At 34.0% G+C, this 21,069-nt stretch overlaps 1 protein-coding gene across 1 annotated transcript in view; it reads right to left on the bottom strand.

Annotated features, from left to right (window-relative positions):
* Positions 1–666: 666 nt before the first annotated feature.
* Positions 667–21,069, bottom strand: part of TRIP11 (thyroid hormone receptor interactor 11) — an 88,595-nt gene continuing 68,192 nt past the window's right edge. Inside the window, exons 17-21 of the mRNA XM_027869931.1 lie at positions 16,055–16,136; positions 14,502–14,616; positions 6,569–6,688; positions 5,457–5,601; positions 667–2,383 (exon numbers count right to left, since the gene is read on the bottom strand). Coding sequence (XP_027725732.1) covers positions 2,163–2,383; positions 5,457–5,601; positions 6,569–6,688; positions 14,502–14,616; positions 16,055–16,136 — 683 coding nt within the window. The 3' untranslated portion in view covers positions 667–2,162. The remainder of the gene's footprint in view (positions 2,384–5,456; positions 5,602–6,568; positions 6,689–14,501; positions 14,617–16,054; positions 16,137–21,069) is intronic.

Here is a 21,069-nt window from a genome sequence, read left to right as displayed (position 1 = left end):
GGAAAGAAAAAAACCTAAAACAACTTGGGCTAGAGAAGAAATGACCCAAAATGTTATCATTATACATCTCTTCTGTGATAGAAAACAATGAGATAACATTTCTGCATACTCCACTACTTCCTCCCTCCCTACCAAATAAAAATTTATATGTCCTAAGTTTTATTTAAACATTTAGGAAATGTTTTTTTTTCTGTTATTCCAAAGAAATGGTGCTTCAACAATAGTAGGAAACATTTTCATTGACTCAGAGTATTATCACAAGGTACATTTAAGAAACAAAACCAGAATGAAGAGATTTACACTACTGTGACACTCCAAAAATAAAAAAAATAAAAAATATTTAAATGAGTTTTAAACCTATTGCTTCTTTGGTATATTCAAGACATGTAATGAATTTCCAAACAGCAAATTTCAAAAACTGTAAGAGCTCTTTCATTATTATTCATAATCTTTATGTTTTCAGCCTAGAAAAGAAATATGAGTGTTGAATGGAAAAGTTACTTTAACTGAATAAGTTTCAATTTTCACAAACTTCATTTCAATTTCTAAAGTATCCCCAAAAAAAACCCTAAATAAATTTTACACAAAAAATGGAGTTATATTCAGTTCACTGAAAAAATTTAAGTTAAACAATTGTATCTTTTAATCTTCACTTAAATAAATAATAAAAAACAAAAAGCTTGTTGTATTTATTGTTTTTGGAAGATTCTATACAATCTTGTATTTTAAATATGTTCTATAACAGTAAAAATTTCATGGGGAAACAATGGAAAACAGTAATAGAATAATGTGACAGTTCTAATATAGAACTTGAAAGATAACTTCCATAGACTAAACAAGGAATGGTAATAAAACTAGTTAGATGATAAAACAAGTTAAATGATATCTGAATATGAGACAGCATTGCCCTAAGTTACTTAATTTTGCAGAAAGGCAATTTCTACCTGTCCACATATAATTAAAAATCTTTCAGTCTGTCTCACAGAGTATAAAGTATACAGTTAATTATAGCAAAATTTACAAATAACCAGCTTCAGCTCTGGCATTAACCAGACCTATTTACATATTTGGATAAGTATCTTTTAACTTTTCATTTCTATACAGATGTTTACATTTTAAATCCACATGGAAATATATAAAAATGGCAAGAAATGCATTTTTAAATGTACATCTTCAACTACTAATACAAATATTAACATCCTGGTACAATCAATTAAATTCCAGGTTGGCATTATTTCTTTTTGAAGGTTTTATATAAAATTAAAGAAATATTCTTTCTCTAGTTTCAAACTCTTAGTGCTGGTGGTCTAGATTGTGTCACAGTCAAAAACAACCATCAGGAAAACTTGACTTTCTTAGTGTGTCTCACAAAAAACCCTCGAATCAGAAAAAAATGGTATCTTAACACTAAATGTACCATTATATAATTAACTTGTATACAGTTAGTAAACTACTTTACTTCATCTATTTGTTAACTACAATTATAACACAACTAGACATGACACCAACTGCCTCATTTAAAAAAAGCTAATGATTACAAGCCAGTAAAAAACAAAAATAGGGAATTTCTAATTTGGACAGACACCTTAGAATTTCAATTTAAAATGGTTTCTTTTTGCATATTAGATATTAGTAATAGGCCACCCTTTGGAAATATTAACTCTTAGAATCAAGCAGCACATTCCACTTTGGCACGGCTTAACTCTGTCATAATTTAAGAAAGGAAAAAAATCCTCAAATCTTTTCTTAGGTCTGCCCACATTAAGTGCTCTAGAGCGGCTTAGAACATGTTTTGATTCTGATTTCTCTACTATACAAAGAAGTCTAGAATTACTCTACAAATTCCAGTACTTTGGCTACTAATAATTTTTTTTTCCCTAAGAACCAAGACAAACCAAATTTCTATCAACTAAAACTGAGCTTGCAGAATCAGTAAGGAAAAAAACAAAAACAACAAAAAATACTGGGCAATGGGCACTTGATTTGGGACACATACAATTCCCAAAAGCATTCACTACTTCATAATCAAATTTAGAGGAAATAAGTAAAAAATTCAAACAAATATATGACTTTTTTCAAAAGGCCTCTTGTGGTAAGGTATTTACAAATAGCGTTCATGACTTCTTTAAAGTGCCATATCTTAACTCAGCTTTCAGCATCATCTATTGCTTTAAGAGATCTTTGAGCACAGCTCCAGCACTGTTATCAGGTAACACTGGCAGAGGTGTAAATGTGGGCAAAGCATCTGAAATGGGCTTCATAAGCAAATGCCTGGTTCCACCAGCTCCAAGCACAGCTGGGGTAATCAGAGGTACAGCTGCAGAACGTGGTGCCAAGAATGGATTTACATCTGGTCTTCTACTGGTTCCAGATCCTTTTGTATCTAAGATACAAAAATAGGATTTACTTAGCATCATATTCTTAATAAAAATCATTTCATGCTAGCATAAGCTTATTCTCTAAATGTAATAAAATGGCAAAATTTGATATATAATTTATAGTAACATAAACATGATTAATACACACGAATTCTCAATCTATTTTTAAAAAGGAACAAGAGTTAGACACTAATAAACTTTTAAATTCAATATCCGTATAAATTTTAACCAATGTGATATTCTGCACATTTTTAATGCTCTAACTGTTCAAAAGAATACTTGTTTCTTGACTATACAAATGGAGATGCATACACTTGAGAGGTAACTAAAACTTCCACAGTACATATGTAGATATTTTAAAATAAGGACTGAATGAACATACCAAAGGGTAATATGTATGGTTTATAATGTTCATTATTATTATTATATTATCCTCCAAGGGGAGGGAGGGTACACTCAAATTCTTTATTCTGGTGTGGAAGTGATGTGAGTTTTTCAAAGATTGTGCCACTAGAACTCTAGGTCTGGGGAAGTCTTAACCTGGAAAAGCTTCAAGTGGTCTGCTATCCTACTTAGGTTCAGAGGGGTTCATTTACATTTAAATATCATTTAATTTTGATAATACAAAACTTGGTAATGATTAACATGTAAAAAGGCTCCAATTGTTATATTTATCTGCCACCTTGCTACTAAAAAAGATAAAATATCTGAGTTTAGATTTTTCTAAACAATAAGAAAAATGCAATTCTTTAATGAATCTGTGATCCCATCAATGTAAATATTTCATCTAAGAGAAAAGATCACAAGCAAAACACACATTTTCATCCTACGTAATTCTTAGTCGTGTATTCCCATAAATATTTCATAGAGGATCTACCAAATATGTTCCAGACTTTCTTCCAGGTCTTTAACATTTCATGATACAAGTGTAAGTACTTATGTTGTCCATCTGTTACCCTTTTTCATCATACATTTTCTAGTCATTCATGTTATTTCTTCCTTGCAAGTCACTGTTGATAATGTCTTACAGTCTATTTATACCCACCACGTGCATTTCCATTGCCCCCTTTTTTTATCATCACCAGTAAAAGCCCAATTTTAGAGAAAAGGAAATTTTGTTACAGTACAACCATGGAAAGTACCTCAAAATGCCAAATCCTGAATGACCAAGAATAGATTATTCTTAATTCAAACTGCAGCTACAGTGCAAACACTAAGGGTTTTCATTAACATCTATACAAGAGAGAACAATCAACATTTCCCTCCCTATAAAAAGGATATTTTCAGTTAAGGTACAGAATAACTTGAGTGACCACTGAAGTAATTTTTTTTTAATATCACAGAGTGAAAATTCTGTCTTTTTGCTTGGATTGGGATGTGTGACATACAATTTTTAAAAACTAGTATGCAACAATCAGTATCCTTATATTATTTACAATGTAACACCCAAGTTTATAGAGGTTAATTTTTTTCTGGACAAGGAGAAAAAGAGGATTCCAAAAACAAAAGAAATCTCTTCAATGACAACTATTTTCAGTGGCAATCAGGTCCACAGGACACTAGATCAAAACTGTGTCACCTGAAAGCATTTTATATCTATCTATTATGCCTAGATTAGTTGAGTTGGTCTGTACAATCTTTGTTAATAAGATTATGGGTTTGAGTCCCAGAATGGACCTAATAAGCTTTAGATAGAAGAAAATGGCATCATTCCCTGACCAAAGTCTTCACTCCTAATTCTGGGATATACTACACACTAACTCTTTTGATCATATGGGAAAATCAGATGACAATACAGCTGAATCAACACTAATTCATCATCATTACTAAAATGTCAAGTCTCAGATGGGTCTTGCACACAGTAGGTATATAACAAACTTTTATTAAATTTAAAATATGCCTTTTATTGAACATACTTTCAGACTTGGTTGGTATATTGGTTAGTTTTGTTAAACTATTTTTTCCTCTTTTATTCTTTGTTATTTGGGTAACTAGGTGGCACAGTGGATAGAGAGTTGGGCCTGCAATCAGGAAGAGATGAGTTAAATCTGGCCTCAGATACTAGCTATGTGAGTTTGACTAGTCAAGTCACTTAACCTGTTTGTACTAGTTTCCTCACTATAAAATGAAGATAACAGCACCCACCTCCCAGAATTGTTGTGATAATCAAATGAGATAAAATGCTTAGCACAATGTCTGACACATAGTAGGAGCTATATAAACGCTAGCTATTATTATCATTTGTGACTAAGAATGACTGAGCGGGCAGCAAAGTAGCTCTCAGTGGATAGAGTGCTGAGCCTGGAGGCAGAAAAAACTGAGTTCAAATCTGGCCTCACTTACGAGCTGTGTGACTCTGGGCAAGTAACTTAACCTCTGTTTGCTTTAATCCACTGGATAAAGAAAAGGCTAACCACTCCAGTATCTTTGCCAAGAAAATCCCATATACAGTATGGTCCATAGGGTCACAAAGAGTCAGACATGACTGAACAACCGACCAACAACATGGCTAAATGGGTGAGGGGAGAAGGATATATTTGAAATAATAGTGATATAAAAACAAAAGTCATTAATAAAAATTTAAAATAAAACCCCAAAAGCATACATTCAAGAAACATAAGTCAGTAACATTTTAGCATGCAATTGCATCATTCAAGGTAAAAACTTAATAAATACTTGTCTATTATGTGCAAGGCAGGGAGAGAAAATTTGTTTCTTTTACAGTTTCAAAAAAAGTAAACAAATTTAAATGACATTCCATCTTAGTTAGCATCACTTTAAAATATAAATAATAATAATAATAAAAATAAATATTAGTGAGGAATCAAGGCAAATAAATATAGAGATAACCTCAGAGTCAAGAAGACTTGGGTTCAAGTCCCACCTCACATACTGGCTGTGGAACCCTGGACAATTCATTTAACCTCTCTGTGCCCCATGCAAATTCTCTAAGACTATATAAATTGCAAAAAAGGAACTGAAATGTATTAGTCTTCACCGGGAGCTCCCCACGCAGACAGAATTATATACTAAATCCAAAAACTCTCTCTATATATGTATATATGTGTGTGTTTTTACCTGTAAAACTGCCTGATGCAGTATGAGTTGGTTTTCCCCTTTCTGGCGAATCTAAAGGTTTCATATCATGAACAGAGAGCTTTGGTGGAGGAAGACTTGGACAGGATTCTGTCTCCAGAAACTTCACAAAGAGTTCTGAAAAAGACTAAAATAAAAAAGTGTGTTGTAAAATACTGCTTATTTTTAAATTGTATAATTTTAATAAAAATCTAAACCTTTGTGTCAAGGAGCAATGCTTGCTTTACAACATGAATATCACAACAGAAATTTCAAGATTTAAATAACAATGTCTGAAGCTAATAGTCCCAACCTATATTTTGTCATTCTTGTCCATCAGATGGACTTAACATCTTCAAAATTTTTTAATTCTTTACACTCATAGGCAACAAAAATTATAGTAACATTCTCCTCCCCTTAAATCCTCTTCCACTGCCATATTGCATGGAGGTAACTAGCTTTTTGGAAAACACTAAAACAAGCATGACAAATGTACAAATTAAATACTTCAAAACTTTAAGGATCAGCAAGAGTACTTCCTTCACATATCACAATCCTCCTATAATTTTAGACTGTCTTCAAGCACTTTCATAGCTAAAACACTAAACACTGTGAATCAGCCAACCAAGGGATGAGTTTCTTGGATCTTAGAGAGACTGATCCACACACAGAAGACAAAGCATGCTTTGCTGAGTCCATTCTCCAAGTTTTTCCAGCTTAGTAAGACTTGCCAAAGCTTGGGCTCCACTGCCATAACTTTTAAGAATCTAGAGTTGTCTCCACATCATGATGAGGCATCAGAAAAAAACTTTGGTAGAAAAAGCAAAAAATGTTTGCAACGATCCTATCAAGTTGTATGAAAGTCTCATTTTACAGATGATGAAACTGATGCATATGACTCGTTCAAGGTCACATAACCACTAAGTAATATCCATGGACTTAAACACAAGCCTTTTAACTCCATAGAATCAAAAAGTTGAAGGGGGCTTAAGAAGTCACCTACTCCATTATTCTTTGCAATGCATTAGCCAATCTTTCTAAGGCATTATATGACAAAGCAATGAGTATAATTGTCATTTTACTACCATATGTAGAAAGAATTAAGACATTCTTACACTATTGAACATTGATTGCTGATTTGGTCTCAGAGGTGTGCTCGGTACACTTTTTGATCCTCCTCCACCAAGCCATCCTGCCATCCATCTAGTGACACCACGCTGATCTTCATTCAACAACTAGAAGATGAATTTTAAGACATTACTAATCACCATAATATCAGGTCACAAAAATAAGAATTTGTTATATTTGATTTGAAATTACAGTAAACGCTTTATCCCAACCTGATTTCTGGTAAATATTAACTGGTAAAAGCTAGGTTTATAACCAAATATAATCCAAACAACCCTCCCCCTCTTCCCACAGATTCATTTTTACACAGTTTTATTTGTGTCTCACAATGACAATTTTGTCATTCTAAAATATGAGGTGACTTCTGAAAGCTGTTGCTTAGATTCCATGACGCTGCAATTCTGTGGTTTCTCATTTCCATATTCATTCTGTTTACCCCCACTGGTTCCTCTTCCTCCTCTCACCTTCTAAACACAAGGAGACCTCAAACTTTTAACCTTGGACTGCTTCATTTTATATTCTCTCCTTCCCATGATCATCATTCATTCCCATAGTTTCAATTCAATATTTATCAGCTCTTTGAAGATTAACTCCAAAATTGATAATGCAATTCTTCAACGACCTAATTATATTTCTAGTTGTTTCCGAAAATATCTACCTGGATTAAGGTTGTATTTTGTGCCAAGGATAAAACTAGACAAAACTGAAGTCCTCATTTTTCCCTCAAGTCTATTTTTTATGAGAAGATACTTTCCCTACTCTTTTGCTGAGGTAGGGAGTCCATAAGGTATGGAATATTACCTATGATGTCAGGGTTTGTTTCTGATGTATTAGTTAGTTTTGTTGATTTATTTTTCTTCTTACTCTTTTTCTTTTGTTTTTGGTTTTTTTTCTTTATAAATTCTTTATTATAGCTGATGCCTCTCCAGGAAAGAAGAAAGTAAAAACAAGAACTAATAAAATTTTATTTTCTGAAAAGTCTGTCTCTAGGGATGGTACCAACATCGTCAGACACACACTCTTTTAAAAACTTGAATTTTTTAAGATGCTCCCCTTTACCTCATGAGTTTTACTTCTGCAACATCATCACAGATTTAGAGTTGGAAAAGGACCTTATAGGTCATTTAGTTTAACCCTTTCATTTTGCAGTTGAGAAAACTGAACTCCAGAGAAGTTAAATGATTTATTTGCCCAAGGTCAGATTGGTAGTAAATGGCAGAATCTATATTTGGACCTAGGTTCTCTGATTACAAATCCAATTTGCTTTCTACTGTGCATATCTCTCCCATCTACTAAGTTCTTCCTACTCCTTTTGTAATCATCTAAGTTCAAAACTCATAAACTATTTTCTAGTCTTCCTGCCTTTAATCTCTTCCCTCTACAATAAATCCTTCGAAGTAATTCAATTCAACAAAAATTCATCAAATGCCTACTGTGGACCATGCTACACTAAGCTGTAGGGAAACCACAACTCTAGAGTACTTTAATGTCAAGGTCCTAGTCCTCACACACAAGGTCTGAAACGAAGACATGACAAATAACTATAATAAATAATATAGGATAAATTCACTGAGTACAAAACAAAGTGCCATATTAGATCCGAGGGAGAAAATACCTACTGGGGAAATCAGAAAAGAATACACTGAAGGAGTAGCATCTGAATAAGGCACTAAAAGATGAACAGGAAGAGAGAGTAAGAGGGTATAGTTCAGGTGAAAGCAACAGAGTGAACTAGTAACATGGAGGTGGAGGGAGTAGTTTGCTACAAAGTAGTGTATAAGAAAGGAAGTAATATGAATTAAAGCTAGAAAGACTAAAGTAGTGCCAGACTATGGAAATCTCTGAATGACAAAAAAAAGGAGTATAACTTTCATTCAGGTAGGTAGTAGAGAAATTTCTAAGCAGAAAAATCATATGGCCAGATCTCCATAATATATAATTTCACAGAAAAAATCCCTTTAATAAAGAAAAATGTACTTAGTCAAAAGGCTGCACCTAAGGACCTAAAAGGCCACATGTGGCCTCCAGGCCGCAGGTTCGCCACCCCTGATCTATATAAAGATGATGTCTGAAAGTAATAAGGAAAATAGGTGAGTTGTGGTTTTGTGTGTGTTTGTTTTTGGAGAGGGAGAAGAAAAGAACCAAAAAAGCAAATTTCCATCTCAGAACACAGTAAGATGTTTATATGAAGTTGTAAATCTCTATTACCATACTACTTGCTTTTTAGAACATAATAAATTCTTTACGTTACTTTCAAACTGTCTTGCTTGTCTGTTCCTTCTGAACTTCATTATGTTCTCTTCTCTGTATCCTTAAAAATTTTTACATAGGCTTTTTTCATCTTTTTTTGCATCACCATTGTTTTGACTTTGGAGAACTGGATTTTGGCTATGACATTCTTGGGACTTTTCCTTTTCAGGTGGCTTTCTGGAAGTAATCAGTGGTTCTTTCCATCCTTACTTTGTCCTCTGGTTCTAATAGTTATTATTTCTTTAAATATAATGTAGTAGCCAGGCTTTTTTTTTAATACCAGAGAATTTCAGAGAATCCAATTTAAATCCTCTTTCCCTGAACATCTTTTCCAGGTCAGTTGTTTTTATTATACAAAATATCTTACACTTTTGTCTATTTTGTCAATCTTTATTTCATTTTAACATGTCTTGTCTCATGGAGTCATTGATTTCTCTTTGGTGTATTCTAGTTTTTAGGAAGTCTATTTCTTTGTTAACTTAGATAATTCATCACTTTTTATTCTAAGCTATGTATTTTCCTTTGAATTCTTTCCTTTAGAATTTTTATTTCATTTTTTATTCATTTCTTCATTTCATGTAGTCCTAGTGAAAAATCAATTCTGCAGCTGTTATAGAATTAACTCTTTCCAGGAGTTCTATATACTGAACATACTGAACAAGCTACAGTATGTTGTAATAGAATATTATTGTGCTATAAGAAATGACAAGCAGTGATTTCAGAAAAACCTGGAAAGAGTTACATGAACTGATGTAAAGTGAACAGAACCAGGAGAATCTTGTACACAGTAACAGCGCTATTTTATGATGATCAACTGTGAATGACTTAGTAATATAATGTCAGCAATACAATGGTCTAAGACGACAATTCTAAAGGACTCGTGTTGAAAAATGCTATCTGCCTTCAAACTTAGAACTGATATTGTCTAAATACAAACCAAAGCATACTGTTTCTCACTTTCTTTCCTTTTTTTTTTGTTACAGTTTTCTTGCACAACATGACTAATATGGAAATGTTTTATGTGATTGCATATGTATGACCTATATCAGATTGCTTACTGTCTCAGGGAGGGAGGAGGGAAAGAAAAGCAGGAGGGAGGGAAAGAAAAGCAGGAGGGAGGAAAGGATAGAATTTGGAATTCAAAACTAAAGAAAAGATTGTTAAAAATTATTTTTATAAAATGCTCTAAATCACTGTTGATTAGAGAAACGCAAATCAAAACAACTCTGAGGTACCACATTACACCTATCAGATTGGCCAACATGACAAAATAGGAAAATGATAACTGCCAGAGAAGATGTAAGAAAATTGGAACACTAATGCATTGTTAGTGGAGTTGTGAACTGATCCAACCATTCTGGAGAGCAATTGGAACTATGCACAAAGGGCTATAAAACTGTACATACCCTCTGACCCAGCAATACCACTTCTAGGTCTAAATGACAAAGAAATCATACAAATGGGAAACGGACCCACATGTACAAAAAGATTTATAGCAGCTTTTTCTGTGGTGGCAAAGAATTGGAAATTGAGGGGATACCCATCAATTGGGGAATGGCTGAACAAGTAATGGTATATGAACGTAATGGAATACTATTGTGCAGACTGCAGAAAAACCTGGAAACACTTGGATGAACTGATGTCGAGCAATGCAAGGATCCAAGACAACTCCAAAGGACTCATGATGGAAAATGCTGTCCACATTCAGAAAAAGAACTACGGAGTCTGAATGCAGATTGAAGCATATTATCTGCTCTCTCTTTTTTCTGTTTGTTTTTTCTTTCTTGTGGTTCCTCCCATTCTCATTTCTTTTCCCAACTTTCTCTCTCTCTCTCTTATTTGATTATTAAAATCCTTTTTGAGCTCTTCCAAAAATTGGAGGGGGAGGGGGGCAAGACGAATTCACATTTTTCTTGGAGGCTTTGAATGTAATTGTTTTAACATTATTGTCTTCTGAGTTTGTATTTTGATCTTCCCTGTCACCATAGTAACATTCAATGGTCAGGTTCTTTTTTTGTTGTTTACTCATTTCTCTAGCCTATTTCTAGACTTTTAACTTTATGTTAAAGTTGGTCTCTACTCCCAGAATGGAGGGGCACTGTCCCAAGGTTCAGGTTTTTTGTGCTGCTGTTTGCAGAGCTAGTTCTAGGAGGGTCTGTAAGTATTCAGGTCTTTCAAGGTGGTATGATCTAAAAAGAGGTGTGGTCACTGCTCTCCTGTCAGTGCTCTGATCTGTGAGTGATCACAAGTACTCTTTTCTGCCCTGGAACAGAGTCCAGGGTCCCTGCTCCTGCTAGTGCTCCTCCTCAACCTAAGACTACGACCCAGAACCACATATGGGCAATGTAACAGAGTCACGCTCCTGGTGCCAGCAAAGGATCCTCTATAATCTCCTTCTGTCAAGTTTTCTGACCCCCTTACCATCTGTGGGCTGAGAGCTCCAGAAGCTGCCATTGTAGATTCAGTTTCCCAACCCCCCAACTCCAGCCTACTGCTGGTTTACCATGGCATAGCCTGCGCTTCACTATGCTCCACTCTCACTCCAGTGAGACAGACCTTTCCTACTGACCTTTTAAGTTGTCTTGGGCTGAAAATTGTTTCACCCTGTCCTTTGGTTTGTTTTGCTGTTTCAGAATTTGTTTTGAGGTATTATTTAAAGTTGTTTGGAGGGAATTGTGGGAGAGATCAGGCAAGTCCCTGCCTTTACTCTGCTATTTAGGCTCTGCCTCTCTCCAACAACTTTTGACACTTTATTTTTGATTGTTTTGTTTTTGTTTTTAGCTCATCTTTCCAGCTTTACTGGAAAGATGTTTTTATTTTCTCATCTTTCTAGCAGTTCAGTTCTTGAACTAGGGCTTTATGACCAGGGCTAAGCTTTGTCTCCTGATGCACCTTTGGGTGGACTGATCAGTCCCACTTAGTCTAACTCAAGATAAGATAGGTTCCTGGGCTGACCTACTCCTCCCAAGTTTAGGCAATCCCTTCCTTCCCTCCTCTCCTACACCGATCTTGAGATTCAGAGCACTCTTCAGGGCCTTCTCTATAATCTCAGGACATTGTTAGGAACCTCAGAGCCCCTGGACCTGGGCTGTCTTGGTCTGAGTGCAATGGCAACATGCTGGTTATTGCCCACTGCTGTTCCCTGGTGCTTTCAGTGTCCCCATCTTGGAGCTCCTCATGCTCTCTACTCTTGCTGCTCCCAGACAAAAAGTCTTGCTGGCCACATACATGACATCTCTGTTCATGCTGAGAGGGTATCTTGCACTGACACTGGCATTGCTGGTGTCCCTTTTCCTACTACCTCTGGGCTTCTGGCTGACTCATAGAGTTCTGGAATGAATAATAAGTCATTTTACTGTAGTTCTCATTCAATTTCTTTATCATTATTCAGCCTAGTACAAACTTTACCAGAGTCAGTATTTATGGGAGCTGGACCAACTGCCTCTCATTCATGTTGTAATCTTGGCCAGAAATCAAGGAGAATGAGTTGGAAAGGGGAGAAAAGCAGAGAAAAGATCCTTATTAGGAGAGTAATGAAAGTCCAGGTGGACGGCATGAACCCTAAAGTTGGATTATTGCAGGAAGAACAGAAAGGAAGGGCAATATACTAGACATTGCAGAGAAAGAATCAAGATTTGGTAACTGACTGGAAAAGCAGAAGGGTGAGTCAGTCTCAAACAACACTGAAGTTTCAAACATTAAAGACTAGAAAAATGGGAGAATAGCTAATAGAAATAATAAAGTGAGGAGGAAGATCAAGGTTAATGGGAAAGATAACAAGCTCAGTTTGAGGTAAAACGGAAACATCCAGGTAGAAATTTCTTATAGACAGTCAAAGATGTGGGTCAAGTGCTCAGGACTGAGATCAGGACTGGAGAGGAAGCTTTTGAAAGCACTGTCATCTAGACAGAAGTGGTAATTAAAAGCTACAGGATAAAGGAGACTGTCAAGTGAAAAAGAAAAGGGAAAGAGTAAAAAGCAAACTCTGAAAACAGCCAAGTTAGGGTAGTGGGAATAGGATGGGAAGCCAACAAAGCAAACATAAAAAAGTGAAGTTAGTGAGGCAAGAAACTCAGATGAATATAGGTTCTTTGAAGTCAAAGGAGAAAGTCCCCAGGGGAAGAGGTGATGATCAAACACTATAGAGAGGTAATATAGGATGAAGAATAAGGGAAAAAGCCATGGATTAGGAAGCAATTTATGACCTTTGAGAGAACAATTTCAGTAGAATAGATGCTAAAACCAAATTGTAAAGGGTCAAGGAGACAATGTTAAGTAAGAGAGTAGTAGCACCAGGTATAGATAACATTTTTAAGGAATCTGATAGTAAAAGAGACAAAAAAGAAAAGCAAATGTACAGGACTGGAAAATCAAGAGGGTTTTTTTGTTGTTTTGTTTTTACAAGGACATTTAAGAGCTAATCATGTTATTAGGTAGACAGAAAGAGCCAGTGAAGATTCTTAGAAGAGACTGATGCTATAAGGTTCCAGAAGAGCAATTATTCCATAGGAGTAAAGGCACAAGTAAAGAGACTAGCTTTAGTGGAATGACTAAGAATTCCTCAGTGGGTGAAGATACCGAGAAGTTTTGAGAGGAGGTGAGTTGAAGGAATTTTGGGGGGAAGATTTCACTAATACCAGTGAACTGAGAGTCTGAATCACTTATTATAAGAAGAAAAATTCAGAGTATTCACTGTGGGAAATTTTAAGAAATAAGTAGAGCAGGAAGATTCTGAGGGGTTAACTGATGCTAAACACCTAAGATTTGCAGTCTACACAATTTTTCTAATGCAGCACTAACTGATTATATCATTCCTCTATTTAGAAAGCTTAAGGGGCTTTGGTCTATGATTCTACCTTTTACCCTAATTTCATATTATCTGCCTTCACATGTTCTAATATTTAAGTCAAATTGTTCCCCTGTCCCCCACACTCTGTCATTATTCTCTTTTATTCTGCTATCTCCTATACCTGGTGCCTCGTTAATGCAATCTCACTAGGCTAGAATTAACTCTGCCTACCTTCCTCCCTACCACCAATTCCAATCTTCATTTTTAGCTTGTTCAAAATCTCAGTCTGATGCAGTGTCCCCCAGAAACTTTTACTGATTCTTCCCCTTGCACCCAACCGCACCAGTTGGAAGCAATCACTTCCTCCTCAAAGCATATTGTTTAGCTCCCTCCTTTTCACTTTTCACATTCTGTCATATATTACCCTATCAGTATATATTTGTGTATCCTTTAGTAGACTATAAGCTCTAAAAGACAGGAACTATCTCATTTCATCTTTGCATTCCCATAGAGCTTTATACAAAAGAAGCATTTAATGTGCTTGCTGAATTAAATTAACTTCAGACTACATGAATGAATCTTCTATAGCAAAGAATCATGTGGGCAGCTAGGTGGCGCAGTACATAGACCACCAGCCCTGAAGTCAGGACAACCTGAGTTCAAATCCGGCCTCGGACACATGATACTCACTAGCTGTGTGACCCTGGGCAAGTCACTTAACCCCAATTGCCTCTCCACCCCTCCCAAAAAAAAAAATCATATCATTTCACACTGATCTAAGTAAAAATATTCTTCCCACTTATATTTAACAAGAAACAATTCTAAATAGCAACACTTTTAGTTTTAAGCTTATTTAGACTAGATTTTATTTTTATTATTACCTGTTCCATTTCCTCTTTTTTAATTCCCAGGATGCTTCCCATTAATCTTAACACTTCATGACGTTTATTCTTTGGTGTATGGAAATGTCCAACAAAGAGGTTTCTCATTAAAACCCTAAAAGACAAAAAAAAAATTAATCTAGATCAACTATGTAAATACTAATATAAATACGAATGTATGTAAATACTATGTAAATACTAATGTAAATACTATGTAAATACTAATTCCAAAACAAACATCACTAAATATATTCTTCCAAGCACCAAATATTCTTAGCTACTCTCCCATTTTCTAATCCTAGCAAATTCAATTAAGTGAAAACACTCAAATCCTACATCCTCCTATAGATAATAACTTATTGAATAACCATGTTATGCAGCCATGTTTTAAAGTGAAAAATCATCTCTAAATTAATTTTCAATGTATATGTTGGTTTTTGCCTATTATTTCCCATAACATGAACATCTCAAATTTCCTTAAGAAAAATAGGGAACTCTAGGCCCTTCAATCATTTACCTTGTTTACATATTCACAATTATTACTGGACAATAGTGAATACTGAATGATTCTCTCAAATACATGAATAATAACAGCTAAAATTTATCGTTCACAAAATGTTTTCTTCTTAATGACCTGGTTATATAGATTACAAATTCTATGCAGATGAAGAACCTGACATAGAGCAGTTAAGTGACTTGCCAAAAATAACATAAAAAATAATAAAAATAGCTAACTTTATGTAGCAGTTTTAAGGATTGCGAAGCACTTTCCATATATTACATGTTATTTCCATATATTATCTCATTTGATCCTCACAACCACTTTGCAGGGTGGGTGCTATTAACATCCACGTTTAATAGATGAGGAAATTGAGGTTTCCTCAGGATAAGTGACTTATCAATGATCACTCACCACTAAGTGTGAGAGACAGGATTCAAATCCATGTTCTCCTATTTCTAAAGCCAGAACTCTTGCCAATACACCAAAGGACCTCTTTAATCACACCAAGATTTGAATTCAAATCATTTGACTCCAAGTTCAGTGTTCGTTCCACTATATCAGCCTGACTATAATGTCCCTGAACCAAAGAGTTTGAGTAAGGTGAAATAAGTGCTTTTTTCAATAATATTTTAAGATCTGCAAAGCACTTTCCTCACAATAATTCCATTTTAATAAAGAAAACTTGATGGCTAAAAATATGAACAGAATTTTTCTATTTTGCTTTGAATTTCTAATAACATTTTAGCAAAAATAAAGTTTCCCAAAAAATTTAGGGTGAAAAAATATTGCAAAAGAGTAAATAATGAAGTACCTATACTATTAAATTATTATATAATTAAATTATATAATTAAATAAATTAAATTATATAATTAAATTAATATTTATATCATAAAGAAAACACAAATTAAATGAAAAGTTGAACAAATTACATGAAACAATATTAATACTTATCTGCATATCACAATTTTTTAAATTTTAAAAATCATTTGTTGAATAAAACAAATCTCAACATAATGTGAAATATAACAGCAAATAGTAAAACCCCCTTACTTGTCCACTTTTCCTTCTGTGCTATTTATCAGGTTCATCAATTTGTTCTGTACATCATCTAACATTTCCTGACGAAGATCACCTAAAAAATTAAAAAAATATAATAAAGTAAACATATCACTGTCATTTTGTAACAAACAGTACATTAAAAATAATCAAATGCAATAAGATTTATTCAAATTTTACTTTGAATTTTAACATTTATTTTATATGATTGTATTTAGCTCAACTTTTCCCCTTGTATTGGAAGAATTTGGAGAGAATTTAAAATGAAATCAATAAATCTGTACAGTAGCTCCAGATTATTTAATTCATGTCAGGATGAAATGATTAAGGCAGTAAGTATACAAAAATGTTCAATAGTACATTTTAGGTAATGTTTTTCATCTTCTTTGAAAGCTCAACTAAGCAAAGGAGAGAGTTTTCTCATTTCTTTGCTTGCATTAGAAAGTCTGGCAAATACTTCTAAGCATGTTAGAAATATCAATGGTAGTTCCAGAGCCATTTGGTAAATGCTAGGAAATGGAAAGGACTATTTGTTTTCCTTTATCCCATTTTCCTGGCTGGACCCTGCTCTTAGTAGGCTGTCTGGGAAGGCTGTCTAGCGGAACTAAGAACATGGCCCAGGATACAGCTGGTAGGACAAGGCACCCTGGTTAAAAAGGTATAAACTGAAAGTCAGGATGTTTGCTCTAATATAATGAAATCGTAATAGCTTGCCACTGGATTAAAATAAACTTAATTTTTAATTTTTAAAAAGAAATTCTTACTATACAAGGGAAACCTACAAAACTTTGAAGAGACAGTTGGATTATCATGGATAATTCCTAGAATTACTTTTCATAAAGCCAGCTATATACTAAAGGGCCAAAGAGACTTTTGTATTAAGAATGTCTCATATCATCAATTTCCTTGTTTAAACCAGTAACTTTATAAACTAAAAATGTGAGCTGAAAAAAGTGCTTAATCAATCCAAGTTGGGATAGGAAGTTATCTCTTTTCAGTACAACAAAGGAGAATAAGATAAAAACTTCAAATATGAAATACAGATGGTCTTTCAAAATAAGAAATATCCCCATATCCCACAGAACTAAGGTGACCCACCGTTCTTTCTTTATATTTATGCTATATTTTATATTAATCTTCATAGAATCATAGAATGGCACTTTTTAAGTGCCATTAATTATTTTCAGGATTTCCCTTGATATTCTTGGTCTTTTATTTTTCCAAATGAATTTTGCTATTCATTTATCAAAATTTGCACCATTTTCAAATCTATTGGAGATAAGAATCATGCATGTGATTTTGAAAGAGAAGTACAAATTAAAGCAATTCTGAGGTTTTACCTTACACTAGCAAATGGGCAAAAAAGAAAAAAGGCAGGAACAGTCAATATTGGAGTGGCGTTAGGAAGACAGTCACAATGACACATTGATGGTGAAGGCATTAAGTGATCCAACCATTATGAATATCAATTTGGAATTATGTTTAAAAAAAGTAACTAAATTTTCCCTATCCTTTGGCCTAGAGATTCCACCACTGGGTATAGACCCTAAAGATGTCAAAGACAAAAATAAAGGTCAAGTATATGCCAAAATAGCAACGGCAGCACACTTTTTGGTAGAAAAAAGATAAAAACAAAGTGGGTACACATTAGAAGAATGGCTAAACTATGGCATATGAAAATATATATTATTATTGTGCAATAAGATAAATATGAGAAGTTCAGAGAAATGTATGTAAGAATAGAAGCAGAATAAAATAAACAGAACAAAAAAAATCTACAACTATGTAAATGAAAAAAATCATTTGAAGGAAGTCAAACTCTGAATAACTGAAAAATTAATGAAAATCCCAGAGAACACACAATGAAGCAAACATTCCCCCTCAAGTCGGAAAGGCATGGAACCATCACAGTAGAGTATCATACACTGTCGGTGTGGTCATTGTGTCAAATGTTTATGGTAATTGTTAGGGTTTTTTTTTTTTTGTCACAAGGGAGAGTCTAATCTAGAGCAGCTGAAATAAAGGTGAGGTAAAGACAGAAAGCGCCACAAAAACATTGTAAAAATCTAAACAATAAAGTTCATGATTTAAGTAAAATTAAAATTTTAAGACAGTAAAAATATTTGGGAACTCTTCCTAATCTAACACTAAAATGAAATGGTATGGTATTTAATACATCCATTTTATATATGTAAGTAAATCAATAAATGGCAACAAAAGGCTAGTGACATAGTACTTTTTTCATGCATATATCCTTACACATTCTTTCCTAATTCTAATCTGATATCTTGCTTGCAGTATTATATTTTACCTATCCACTTAGTATGTAAAGAGATGTTTCAAGGTCAAGCAATAGTTAGAATATATTCTCAATAAGAGTCTGGAAAACACTCAGAATCTGAGGAATGGAGGTCAGAAGGGTAATGGTAATAACCAGGAAAAGTTTGAGAGAGCTAAATACCCACTTCAAAAATCCTTAAATAAAACCACTTCTCAACCACATCTTCCTCTCAATCTCTCATCAATTTTGTTTCTAGAGAAAAATTCATAATTCATTCAAACCACAGCTCAAATTCAGAACATTTATATAAAAGCAGGCAAAATATGGCTTTGTAAGCCAAATGTAACATCTCTATGAGGTAACGTAACATACCAAAATGGTTCTTCTATTTTTTTTTTAAATTTGAAGTCCAAGTTCCTTTGCTTATAAAATATTTGGTCACACAATGGCAAAGTTACAGTAAAACAAGATGCCATGACTTTACATTTTTCAGAGAGGGAGAGAGTAAATGACATTGTAGTTTCACTATTAACACTAATTAGTTTTGGAATGTATTTGGAATGCTGTGTAAAAAAGAAAGTGCTCTATAAAGAAAATTTTAAATTTAAGTAACACCCTTTGAAAAAAGGTTCAAGTCAAGATTTTTTTTTTTAAGGTACTTTCTCAAAGCTAATTTCTGATACAATAAATTCAGGAAAAGAAAAAAAATTTTTTTCAATTAAAGACCAAGAGATGAAAAAGCTTTACACTTCCATGAATATTGAAGTGATCATATTGTTGGAAGCACTGTATAGAAGGTAAGTGATTTTGTCCATAAGCTTTCAGAAAAAGCTGACTGTTATGTGCAAAAATCTTTCAAAATATTCCATTTACTAGAATTAAACTTATGGATAAGATGTTTTAATAATCTGTCCAGGTCACAAGTTAATCACACATTCAGATTTACTAAATTGGGCTGTTTAAGGGTTTTTATATATCATTTTCCCCCTTGCTCAGCATAGTATGGTATACATACAAAGAGCTTAATGAAAGTCTGTTGAATGGATATTCAAATGAATAAAATAAACAGTATAAACAAAAGCATAAGGAGCATGATTAATCAAAGTCTGAAAATACCAATTAAAAATTAATTCAATAAATATTTATCAAACACCTGTTATGTACAAAGGGCTGTGCTAAGCACTGGGAAATAAGTTAAGAAAGACAGTCTGCTTTCTTGTATCTTATGTAGTATAACAAGGGTATAAAACATCAAGTTGTTGAATATAAGTATATTTGAGTTAAAAAAAAAAAATAAAGTGCTATGAGGGATTTGTGAAAGAACACTACTACCAACAAGGAGGGCCATAGAAGACTTCCTAACAGAGGTTAACATCTGAGTTGGGCTTTGAAGAATGTGTGGAGTTGGGGGTTGCACACCTATAATCCTTGCTTCCAGGGAGACTGAGTCTGGTGGATTTCTTGAACCCAGGAGTTCTGAGCTGCATTGGGCTAAGCCAACTGAATGTCTACACCAACTGCAACATTAATATGGTGTGCCCTCAGAAGCCCTCCAAAGACAAGAACCATTCTCTAATAGATAAATGGTCAAATGACGTAAATAGGCATTTCTCAAGTGAAGAAATCCAAGCTATCAACAACATATAAAAATGCTCCAGATTACTAATAAGAAGATTAATAAAAATTAAAACAACTCTGAGATTCAATTTCACACTCAGATTGGCAAAGATGTCAAAAAAAGAAAATGACAATTTTTGCAGTGGATGCAAGAGAAAACCAGAATATTAAAGCACTGTTGGGAGAGCTGTGAATTGTTTCAACAATTACAGGAAGCATTTGTAATTACAACCCAAAATTCATTTAGCTGTGCTAAACTTTGACCCAGTGATACAAATGCTAAATAGACACTTTAAAGAAAGAGGAAAAATACCTGTATGTACAAAAATATACGTAGCAGCAGTTTTTGTTGTAGCAAAGAACTATAAGGATGAGAGAGAGAGGCAGCACGGTACAGTGGATAGAGAACCAACCTTGAAGTCTGGAAAATTTAGGTTTAAGTTCTACATATGACATATAATGGCTATATAACTCTGAGGAAACAGTTAACTTCTCAATGTTTCAGCCAGCTTTGTAAGACTATATGTTGGAAAAAAAGGCATCAATCTGCACTGGCAGAGGTGCAGAATGAAGTACACATTTTCAGATGTGGCTAAGGTATGAATTTATTTAGCTTAATTTAGCTTAACTATACTTGTTATAAGGGAATGGCTTTGGGTTTTGTTTTGGTGTGAAGGGGAAGAATGTAGGGGAAAAGGAGCTACTGTTAGAAATGTTAAAAAAAAAAAGGAGAGAGAGAGAGAGCATACATAAAATATTTAAAGGAAGTGAACAAAAAAGATGAGAAGGCAGAAAGAGGTTCAGAGGATAACAGATAAGTGAGACAGCTTTGAAATTAGTGGGTCAAACTGTATATCTTTTTAAAATACAAGCTATAGGTAGTATTTATGATTTCATATACAATGCCTTTTCTGTTCTTTGTATAAGAAAATGTTCTTATTTATTGGTGTTTGTCTAGTTCAGAACAAAAAAAAAATCTCATAAATTAAAGCCATAGGATTAATAGTTAACAGAGAGAAGAGAAGGTTAAGGACATAACTTCACGGAATACCTACAATAAGAAGTCAGGAAAAAGGCTATGGAGTCAATGAAGGAAACAAACAAGGAAAAG

The sequence above is a fragment of the Vombatus ursinus genome, unplaced genomic scaffold, assembly GCF_900497805.2.
Source record: "Vombatus ursinus unplaced genomic scaffold, bare-nosed wombat genome assembly UNPS02014794.1, whole genome shotgun sequence".
In the NCBI taxonomy this organism is placed as follows: Eukaryota; Metazoa; Chordata; class Mammalia; order Diprotodontia; family Vombatidae; genus Vombatus; species Vombatus ursinus.
Note: the sequence above shows the minus strand (reverse complement) of the source record. Positions and strands in the feature narration are given on the sequence as shown.